Here is an 11,751-nt window from a genome sequence, read left to right as displayed (position 1 = left end):
CCAAAGTTGCTTTACAAATTGGAAAATGTAGTTCTAAAAGAAGATTTTGAATGCAGCAGGATTCCGAGACAATATTAGCTTCTCCTATATATTCAGTCTCGCACTAGACTGAGAAATTATAGGTTGTCATTTGACCGACTTAAAAATTAAGTTGTCAACTAAAAATACACAATATCCAGATGTCGAGCACCTAGTATCAGCCCCCCCCCCCATCTGCATCAATATATGACACCAAATCTATGACGGAAGATGGGTAGAGACGCAAACCAAAATCCAAGGTACCCTAAATATATCATTTAATTAGCTTAAGTGCATATACATGTCCATCAATCGGGGCATGCATATGTAAGAAAACTTGTTGTACAATATATGATATATTCGGTCTTGTAAAGGTAAGATCATGTAAAGCACTTGTGAGACTGTGATAATGAGTTGGTTCCTCATATAGGTTACCTAATTTTCTGGACACCTTCGGTTTTTTTATCAACTGGAGTAGGAGTAGCCTTGTATGAAGTCATCTTTGCATGGTCAATAATCTCCTCAGCATACTTTCTTTGTGAAAGAAATAAACCATCCTTGTGTTGTTTCATCGCAATGCCAAGAAAATAGTTCAAAGGACCTAAGTCCTTCATAGCAAACTCTAAGTTAAGAAAACTCATAATAGAGAGCCGAAGAGCATAGTCAAGATAATGCCATCAATATAGAGTAAACTGTATGCCATGTCGAACCCCTTATGATAAATAAGTAATGAATTATACGGCCTACTATTAGAGAAGCCAATAGAACACACAAAATCTGCAAACTGCTTGTACCATGCACGAGGGGCCTGCTTAAGACCATATAATGACTTCTTCAGCAAATACATAATCTGGATGTTTGGGATCCCAAAATCACAAAGGTTGATGCATATGTACTGTCTCTTTGAGGTCACCATGTAAGAATGCATTCTTGACATCCAAGTGATGTATATGCCAGTTCTTTGACAAAGCCAGTAAAAGAATAGTCCGAGTAGTTATTGGTTTCACAACCGGACTAAAGGTCTCTCCACAATCCATGTCAATCTGTTGACTTGCACCATTACCTACAAGACGGACCTTATGGCTCTTAAAAGAATCATCAGATTTTTCGTAATGAGATAAAATCCACTTACTCTGAATAACATTCACATTATACGGACGGGGCACTAAATCCCACTTCTTATTTGTAATAAGAGCACTATATTCCTCATCTATGACCAATTTCCAATTCGGGTCTCGAATGACATCTATCGGGTTTTGAGGAATATGGGATATCGTAACTGATGTATGAAGATTGCAACCATATTATTTAGGATTAGGCTTAAAAGTACCATACTTACTATGTGTTGCCATTTGTAGACTAGGAATTTGAGTCTATTGGGTTATGATGATAGTGGGCTCGATGGTGATAGGCCAGAGTTGAGCTGGATCCCGAACTGGGCTGACTGATGACTGGAAAGATGGGCTACCAAAATAGAGGAGCTGGGATGGCAGCATGATTGGGGAGATTGTTTTTGTTGGGCCGGTTGTACGTGGGTGATAGGTGTAACAGTAGGAGATGGTTGATAATGGCTCAACACATATGGCTCCAAACCATCATTAAGAAAATCATAGGTGTGTTTTGTAGGAGTATGCAAATTAGCAAATGGGAAAACACCTTCATCAAATATCATATGACAAATAATTATTTTTTTTTACTTGATAAATCATAATCTGTAACCTAAATGATTAGGAGGTATCATAAGAACACATAAGAAGTAGAACAGGCTTGTAGTTTATGAATTGTAGTTGATGAAAAAAGAGGATAACCCAAGCAATCGAATACTTTAATATGTGAATATGACGAATCTTTTTGATAGAGAATTTGTAAAGGTGAATGATTTGCTAAAAGAGTGCTAGGAAGAATATTAATGAGACAAGTCACCATCTGTGAAGAAGTATGTGGACAAGAAAGACAAAAAGCCATACCATTTGACTCACAAAAATCCCAAAAAGGTTTATCGTCATATTCCTGGCCACTTGTTGGTCCCTTATAAAGTTGAAAGTATAGTTCCAAGGGGGGGGGGGTTAGAAACTATTTAAACTTTTTCGCAATTAGGGCAGACTACTTTTTCTAAGGAAAAAGGTTTTAACAGCGGCGCTGTGAAAACAGCAAGATACTGGCTTAGTCAACTAGTGACTAGGTCAGTTTCTTAGCTTGAGTCAGGAGATAGCACTTAGAGTCTATTCCTGAGCTCAGATGTTCAACACGCAAAACTCAACTTGACCTTTTTACTTGGTCAGTTTTTGGTTATTTTAAGCAAGCAATATATATATATATATATATATATATATATATATATATATATAAGGAGTTAAAGGTAAGAAATACTTTACTCAGTAGATTTATCCAGGTTCGGATTCTTCTAAGCCTACGTCCTGTCCCTGGAACACGTTTCGAGATTTCGAATCCTCTACTGAGCTCTTTAAAGGTAGAGCCTCAAACCTTTTACAATCTTAGCAACCGAGTATAACAAGAGTACCTTCCTCTATACCTCTACTCAATCCTAATCTCTTGCTGAGTACTATAACCGAGTACTCAGCCTCTCATTTCTATCTCTAGAAATGATAAGTGTTTGTCCTATACAATGATTTGCTAAGACACTTTAGACGATTGAAATAATCACTCTAGACTTTTACACAAATATATGAAATGTAGTGTAAGATTGCTTTGCTTCTTTGCTTGCAGAACTTGTGTAGAAATTTGGTCAGCGTAATGGCTTGATCAAGTTCTGTGTTTTAATGAAGCTTCTGATGGCACTATTTATAGAGACGTCTTGAGGCATCGATCATTTCGAATTTTGAAATAACCGTTGGAGGGAAACGGCTTCCTGTCGTTGTCATCCTGACTTGCTTAGAGCTCTCGGCCAATCAGATTTGTGTATCTTCTGTCATTGGTCAGCTCAGCAGAATGTCTCTCCTTTTATGGTAAAGTCAACTGGACAGCATACTGTGTCGTCTGAACTTTACCCAAAGTAGAAATACTTTGTCTGGAAGTTTTCCTTAGCCAGCTGTTGTCTTTGTACGCTTTGTCGAGTTTACTCAGCAGCTTCATCTTGAAGTTGTTCTCGAAGGTCTTCTAGATAATTCTCTCGCTGAGTTGCGTTTTGTCCAAAGCGACAACGTTTTAACAAACGCGGGCCGAGTTGTACTGAGTTGTTTGACTTGGGCCTTGACTTCCGTATTGGGCTTGGGCCTTGTGATTCTTGTGTCTTATAAACAATTTAACTCAACATTGAACAAACACATTAGTAGAATAAATCAAAGCTTTTAAACTTAATGTGATTAGAATATTTTACTTAAACAATTTTGTCAAATCAAAATTATGTGGAAAGGTGTTTCAACAATTATCACATTGCACTTTTTTTATTTATCGCTGAAATTGAGTTTGAATATGAGCTTTAAAAGAAAGAAAAAAGGTGGAAAAGACTTGAGATGTTTTAGCCAACAGGGAAGTCCATAAATATTTAGAATAATCATCCAATAAAATCACATAATAACGATGTCCGGAAGAGTTCAATATAGGAGAAGTCCACAAATCACTATGAATAATGTCAAAAGACATCAAAAATATTATAACGATGCGTTCTATTACAATCAATGGATTTCTTCTCCTTAAGAACATCTAAATAGAATCTTCTATATGACCTAAGCGATTATGAAAGAGAGTAGAAGCTAATGTTGTAAAAGCCGATGAAGAAACAACTTGGTTTTTTTATGGTGGTGGTGATGGGATAGAGATTGCCCGTACTATCACACCTCATTAGACACATCCTAGAAGTCCTTCACAGTTCCAAAAGGATCAAACTCAATAGTTTCCGAGTTACCAATGGTGAATTTTCTTAGTGACACTAGGTTTTTAATGAGGTTTGGTGCATGGAAGACATTCTAAATGCGAAAGGTGTGTTTGGAGGGGGGAGAGATAAGTATGTCCACAACCATGAATTGAAATTGAATGACCACTACCAACCGTAAAACCATTATTTTTGCTCAAATTAAAATAAGACGAGAGATTACCGTTCTTGGATGTCATATGAGATGTGGCACCAATGTCTATGTACCAATTAGCATCGAGTGTAGAGAGAGACATAGTATGCATTGCTTGCTCAATGTCCATTGGTGCATAGCCCACTGAAGCGTTGTAGGCCTATTGCTGTTGAATTTGTCTTGATCCAAGTAATCCATGTTGTGGCTGCTGGCGGTATGGGACTGGACTCTTAGCCAAAAGAGTAGTTGTAGAAGGAGAAGGAGAGGAGTTGTCCATTGTGGAGTATAGAAGCAGATGCAGTATCTTTTAATCAGGTTGTTGCACCAGTTTTTGATGGCCAGAATTAGCAAGCTTGGGAGACTTTGAAGGGTCTCTATCATGACAATGATAGAACAAGAAGAATGCAATTGTTAAATCTCAAAAGAGATTTTGAGATTTTGAGAATGGAAGAAAAGGAGACTCTACAAGAGTTTTCTGATAAACTAATGACGATGATAAATAAAATCCGATTGATGGGAGATGATCTACCCGAAAGACGGATCGTAGAGAAAGTGCTTGTAAGTTTGCCCGAAAGATTTGAGGCAAAAATTTCATCTCTGAAAGATTCCAGAGATATCAGTCAAATTTCCTTGATTGCTGGCACAAAGGGAAGCCTCAGTGTCACAAGTGCAAAAGGTTTGAACATATTCAAAAGAATTGTAGAACCAAGTCTGAAGAAAGTGTCAAGTTGACACATGTTGCCGAAGAAGAAGAAGAAGAAACATTGTTTTGAAATTGGTGAGATGTGCACCAATATGAAGCATTTGGAGAGAATTGCTCCAATTCTAGAATGGTGATGGGAAGTACATCATCAAAACAAACTTTGAATCAAAAGGAAGATTCGAATATTTGAGAAACAAGTTGGGTGTTTGTAAATACCAAGGGAAGGAGGAGTTTGTTGGAAATGTGCCTTAGTTAATTTATCAGCAGATAATGTTTTATTTAATTATTTGAAGTTCAATAGAAGTTAGTGTTGGTTCCAAACTCTTTGTGTTGGTTCTAAACTCTTAAAAGTTAATTACTACAACATCCAACCTCACAGATGGTACGGTCAGGGAGATTGTCTCTGCCACTAAGACTGTTGTTGTTAGGTCTAACCACCACCGCGATCACCATTCCGGCTACCCTCACTAGAACCATTCCCATCATGACTCTGCTTAGAAGAACCTGCAACGAATGTCGACTCAAATGTTTTCGAAACTCTCTAATCTTCTTTGCTCTTAATTGTGTTATGAATCAATGGTTATATGCATATTTATAGGCTCTAAAAGATTAATGGAAACACAAGACTCATTTGTATTCCCAACTATTTCCAAAACATGCTTTTACGAAAATAGTATGTTTTCCCATACCATTCAAAACTCAAGCTTTCACATGTAACTAATTAATCATGAATTAGTGGTTAATATTATCACACGAATTAGTAATTAATATTATCACCTCCAATTTTAAAGCTTAGATGTGAATTCTCCTCCTTTTCGAGATCCTCATCTCTTCCAATTTTATACCAAATTTCAGAGCCCAACTGTTTACATTAGATGTTGAATGAAATTCAATATTGGAGGAGAATTTAATATAAAATTGTATTAAACTTCTAACTATCTATGCATTATGTGTCACTTACTGATAGGTGAACATACAATTGGATTATGGAGGTCTAATATCCTTCAAGCCCCTCGTAATTCACGGAGTCAAGCCTGATTGCTATAACTAGTGGATTCTTGACGGGGTCTTTTAAAACCTCCCTAATTAGGGTTTCCAATACAGATTCGTATTGACCAGTATTCACCAGTTTTACTATGGTAGCGCCATGTATTCCTTTTTCCAAGTGCTGGTTTGAATTTTATAAGTACCATATATTAAGTTTGTATTCTTGATATCAATTACTAAGAAAAAATAAGTATAATTAAGGCCTAAACCATACGCAGCCCCCTGAACTTGTCACTTTTAGTCATTTTGCTCCCTCAACTTACGGGACGACCCATTTACCCCTTCAACTATTTAAAAGTGGTATTAGCAACCCCATGTTTTCATTATAACGAAAACAATTATGACATATCTCATTGCAAGGACTAATGTCATAATAAAAAGGGTTGTGCACTACTAAAATAAGCTGCAAATAAGGTTAGTATAGACAGTACACAACTTCTCTTATAAAAATTGTATACAGGGTTGTGCACTACTAAAACAAGCTGCAAATGAGGTTATATATATGCAGGCTGGTTCTAATACTTCCATGAACACTTGTACTAATATTGGAATTTCATTTTGTTTCCGTTATAACGAAATTAGGGGGTTACTAGTACCACTTTTAAATAGTTGAGGGGGCAAATAGGTCGTCCCGTAAGTTCAGGGGGCAAAATGATCAAAATTGACAAGTTTAGGGGGTTGCGTATGGTTTAGGCTTATAATTAACTTTTTCAAAAAAAAAACTAAATCAAGCCTGTGTTTAATAGAATATATATTTGTTGATTTTTTTACTAAAACTTTATCAAAATGACTTGCCAATTAAAGCATGGATTATGTGATGATGAATATGAAACAGTGCATTACATAGTTGATTCTCGAAATAAATCTACTCTAATTTTTTTTATTATTATTATAGATCCGAATAAACCCTATGGTTAATTTCAAATTAAACTACGTGATTACAAGTTTAAGTTTTTTCAGTAGTTTTTATTGTTACAAATCAAATCTTGTGATTTGCAATTTTTTTATTTTGAATTGATTTTGTTAAATTGGGTGATAACGATTTCAAAATAAATAGTTAAAGTGCAAAAATACCCCTAACATTTTAGGTTGCAATTTTACCCTTAACGTTTAAAATTGTGCAATTTTATCCCTAATTTTGAAAGTCAAAAGTAGTTTTACCCCTAACGTTGATAAATTGGGTCAATTTGAGAAATAATTCATCAGACTGTCTTCTCGGTCATGAATCTTATCATCTACACTTCACAAATGCGTTATTTTATCAGTAACAAATCACAAACATATGTTAGGATATGAAAAAAATATTGAAAAAATATTGTATTTGTACAAATTAGACGAAAAAAATTCAAAAAATTCACCGAATTTATAAATATTAATATCTAATTTTATTATTAAATTATAAAAAACATTATATTTTTTTTATAGAACAAATTGATATGCAATTAGTATAAAATAAAGAAAAAATAATAATTATATGTTATAATAGTATCTGAAATTCATCTTTTTACCTACAAAATTAGAGGTAAAATTACACAATTTAAAACGTTTGCTCTGCTACAAAAATTAGTCTAAATTTTTTTTACACAGTTTTGACCCCTCCCTCAAATCTTGGATCCACCGCTGGCCATATCTGGTAATTCTCTTCAATTTTCGTTCAATTTCATGTTCCAATTCAACTGATAATTGAGCCAATTGATTTTTCTGATCGATCATGTTATTGTGAATTTGTGAATTTATAATCTGTAGATGCATAAATTTATGATCTGGTTTTCCCCCTTGGGTTATTAGTTCGTGCCTTAATCCTGTTTGATTAAATGTCAATGTGAGCAGAAAGGAGCTGCACCTTATTTTGGGTGCATTGTGGGTCGGGTTGCAAATCGGATCAGAAATGGAAAATTTAGTCTTAATGGTGTTGACTACAGTTTGTCCATTAACAAGCCTCCAAACAGTCTTCATGGTGAGTGATCATCAAACTCTTCAACCCTTTTTTATCTTTTTAATTTTAGTTGCATCTTGTTTGAAGTTTTATTACATTGGTATAAATAGTACTGCCGGAATGACCGTCTTGTTTTGATTTTGGAACAATTATTTGGATGATTTCCTTCTTTACTTTATAGTTTAATGATTCAAAAACCATAAATGGAACTTTTGTTTTTGCTTGTTTTTTTCATTTCTTTTTGTTTAGTGAAAACACCGGTTTTGAAAATAAGCAGTGTGAAGTCTCCCAAATAGGGTTGCAAACCCGATGGGGATTGGGGATGAGAATCCCTGATTAGAATTCTCGCGGTACAGGGATGGGGATTGTTTTGTTCCCTGCAAGTAGGGATGGGGACGGGGATAGGTATCCCTAACCCGTGGGGATGCTCATACCTGTCTCTAATATGCCCCCACGGATTCACTGGTTAATTCTCCGTTTAACATCTATTTTTTATTAACTCAATCTTATTTTTCATTATACTATGCCAAATGCCAAGAAAATTGAGAAAAAATAGAATAAATTTATATATATATATATATAAATGGGAATCCCCCCGCCCCCCTGAGGACTGGGACAAAAGAAATCCCGCTTAGGATTCAGGGATGGGGATGGGGAATAAAATCCCTGCCCTGCTCCGTTTACATCTCCAATCCCGCACTAGCTAGCAATAAAGGCAATCTGTTTTTTTATAAGTGAGAGTCAATCCTCCTATCCCTTTGAGGTAATTTTGGGATGAGTTCAACTTATGTTTACATGGTATCAAAGCCTCTTAGTTCAACTTTTACAATTCATTTTATTTGTCAATAGGCTCGGCGGAACTTATAATACTCCTAATATGGTGATTTGTTTGAAAAATGAAAGTAGAAGTCATATGTACACTTTGTTTCGTCACAAAGAAAGCCACATCACTTGTTTTCTGGATAAAGCATCTGAATCAAAATATCTGTTCCGCAGATGACTCTTTCTTATTAGTTTGAAGAAGTTTTCTTTTGCAAATTTACAAAATGTACATATACTGATACAATTTCTGTTTCATGTATTAACATTTTTGTAGCTCTTAAGAGTATTTGTAGATAGTATTCTTGCAATTGATCTACATTTCAGTTCAGTTTAAATGCTCATATATGAACATGGTTCTTCCTTGAATTTCAATTCTGATTAGGAGGACATAAGGGTTTCGATAAGGTGATATGGGATGTAGTAGAACAAAAGAAGGGAGACAACCCATCAATTACATTCAAATACCAGAGTCATGATGGAGAAGAAGGTACGCCTCTCTTTCTCTCTTTCTCTCTTCATTCTTTTTTATAGGAGAAAGCGAAAATTTAGTCGCTATACTTGACACGATATGCCATTTTGTCTCTTATACTTATATATATAGACGGATCCATGATTCACTGAGAGGTGGTTCTTATCGTGATTTATGGGTGCTAAATTGATTTTTTTGAGTGTTTTACATAAAATAATTAAGGTCCTCTGCACAATTTCCATAGAATTTTCGGCATTTTCGTGTGAACAGTGGGTGCTGAAGCCTCCTAACCCCCCTATATATATCATTAATAGAAATTTGGCACAAGAATGATTCTGATAGCAGTATATTGCACGTTCCAGCACGAGGTCAAACTATTTTCGCATATTGTGTAATGTTGCAAATGAAACTGCCTATTGATCATCAAATTTACAAAAAATTAAAGTACATGTACCAAAGCGTTAAATTGTACCAACTACAAGGGCTAAATTTTAAATTTTGATATTTCTGATCTTGCTTTTTTCTTCCTGTAATAGGTTACCCTGGTGATCTTTCTGTTTCTGCAACTTATACACTTACTTCAAGCACCACTTTACGGCTCGACATGGAAGCTGTGCGCAAGGACAAAGCTACTCCAGTCAGCTTAGCTCAGCATACATACTGGAACTTAGCCGGTCACAACTCGGGGAGCATACTCGACCATTCCATCCAAATATGGGGAACTCAAATTACGCCAGTAGACGAGAACACTGTACCAACAGGTGAACTCATGCCTGTTAAAGGCACTCCATTCGATTTCACTTCTGAGAAAGTGATCGGTGCTTCGATTCAAGAAGTTGGTTTAGGATATGATCACAACTACGTGCTCGACTCCGGGGAAGAGAAAGCGGGTCTAAAACGTGCAGCAAGACTCAAGGATCCATCAAGCTCTAGAGTCCTGAACTTGTGGACCAATGCGCCTGGGATGCAGTTCTATACTGCAAACTATGTGAATGGTGTCGTTGGTAAAGGAGGTGCGACGTATGGAAAGCAATCTGCTGCTTGTTTGGAAACGCAGGGATTCCCGAATGCTGTGAACCAGCCGAATTTTCCGTCAGTGATTGTTCAACCTGGTGAGACATACAAGCACACTATGCTGTATGAGTTTTCAGTTGAATGAGGAGACGCTTAGTTCTGGTTTTGCAGATTCGGAATTGAATTTAGCATCGAAATTTCGGGCTGGTGATTTACAGCACCTTGAGTAATAAAATTTTACTTGTGCATGATCTTTGTGAAGATATTGTTGTAATTATGTATATGATTGACTGAATTGTGCTATTAAGCTTTTTTAGAAAATAAGACTTTTCACTGTAATCTACTTGCTAACGTTGCTGAAAACAGCAACCAAGTTACAGCTCCCATGAACAAAATCAAAGGCGGAGGGAGTACGGGGATCCGTTGTACCCCCGGACACCAGAATTCATTTTAGACGGGTGGTTTTATGCGACTTTCACTTGGAGAAAAGGTTTAAGAAACCGAAAATGCTGATCGACAGAACGGATATCATCACATATGATATATGAAGAAGAGAATCCCTCGATTATATATATCATCAATCAAATACTATTACATTCTAATTCCTTCTCGTTCGTTCTTAAATTGACAGGTTAGTATAAAATTATCCATACGTTTATGTACTCTTCCAATAAAAAATTTAAATTAACCATTTATAGCCATTAAAGCATTTCTGTAAATTCTGAATCTGAGCATAAAGAACATTAAGTTGTAAAAAATATTAAGCGCTAATCGAGCGGACAAGAGTCTCGAGAATTAATTAGAGGCTAGTTGAAAATTAATTAAATTTGTATTTTTGTACTTTCTTATTTATTAGTTAAAAAAGTTATTATATAAATACAATTAAACTCATTTGACTGGTCTAAATTACGACAGAATAAAGACAATGGAGATTTGAGTTTTAGAAATCTTCGAGACTTTAACATATCTTTGTTGGGTAACTAGCAATGGAAGTTCATCAATAAGCCTCAGATTTTTTTTGTAAGCCTCTGGTTTAAAATTGCTCATTGCCATATAAGATTTTTTTTTTTTACCGGCAAACAACGTCTACAAATTCATAAAACGAAACGTGTCTTTTTAAATTAACTCTAGAAACAATTAGGTTAATACATTAAAACATCATATACACATTTACTGATTAATTAAATATGAATTTTAAATTCACTCTATTTTTGAGAGATAATATTTTAATCTTTATTTTGAGAAACACGTAAAATTTAATATTTTGACTCTAAAAAATATAAAATAATAATAAAAGCTATATTCAATTTAAGGTTAGAGAACTAGTGTTTAACTTTTAAAATAAAAAGTAATATTTTTCAAAAGAAGAGACTAACTTTTACAACAACATTAGACCGTAACAACAAGTAAATTAAAATGAGTCCTAAAACTTTTGTGACTTGAAATCATGTAGCCAATTGTACTGAAGGGAAAGTCCTATAAGTGTTGGCATAGACTTTGATCGGTAAAAAATGTGGAAAGTCCGTCTTGAAGCAAAGTCCATACAACACTCCGTGGGAAGCATTGAAATTGATACGATCAAAGTAAAGATGCAGAAATTTGATGAAAGTTTGGAGAGTTAACAAACTATCTGAACCTGCTTCGTGGCTATTTCCGCATATTCTATACACACCCATATTGGTAGCCAATTTTTCCAAACCGCCATGCAATCCGTGGT

At 35.3% G+C, this 11,751-nt stretch overlaps 1 protein-coding gene across 1 annotated transcript; it reads left to right on the top strand.

The window, feature by feature from the left end:
- The first annotated feature begins 4,487 nt into the window (after nucleotides 1–4,487).
- On the top strand, nucleotides 4,488–10,482 carry LOC136204000 (uncharacterized). Its single transcript, XM_065995204.1, has 5 exons — nucleotides 4,488–4,765; nucleotides 7,381–7,426; nucleotides 7,624–7,750; nucleotides 8,934–9,038; nucleotides 9,557–10,482. The coding sequence occupies exons 1-5, from the start codon at nucleotides 4,488–4,490 to the stop codon at nucleotides 10,177–10,179; spliced, it is 1,179 nt and encodes a 392-aa protein (XP_065851276.1). The 3' UTR covers nucleotides 10,180–10,482.
- The last annotated feature ends 1,269 nt before the right edge of the window (nucleotides 10,483–11,751 follow it).

This window comes from Euphorbia lathyris, chromosome 8 (assembly GCF_963576675.1).
Source record: "Euphorbia lathyris chromosome 8, ddEupLath1.1, whole genome shotgun sequence".
Taxonomy (NCBI): Eukaryota; Viridiplantae; Streptophyta; class Magnoliopsida; order Malpighiales; family Euphorbiaceae; genus Euphorbia; species Euphorbia lathyris.
This window is presented reverse-complemented; position numbering and strand designations above follow the sequence as displayed.

What these genes read in the sequence shown, in the direction of transcription:
- LOC136204000 (XM_065995204.1), top strand. Translation starts at nt 4,488, where the DNA reads ATGGAAGAAAAGGAGACTCTACAAGAGTTTTCTGATAAACTAATGACG. An exon ending in GAACCAAGTCTGAAGAAAGT is followed by an intron (nt 4,766 to 7,380) that starts GTCAAGTTGACA and finishes TTTTTTACACAG; the next exon opens with TTTTGACCCCTCCCTCAAAT. An exon ending in GAGTCATGATGGAGAAGAAG is followed by an intron (nt 9,039 to 9,556) that starts GTACGCCTCTCT and finishes TTCCTGTAATAG; the next exon opens with GTTACCCTGGTGATCTTTCT.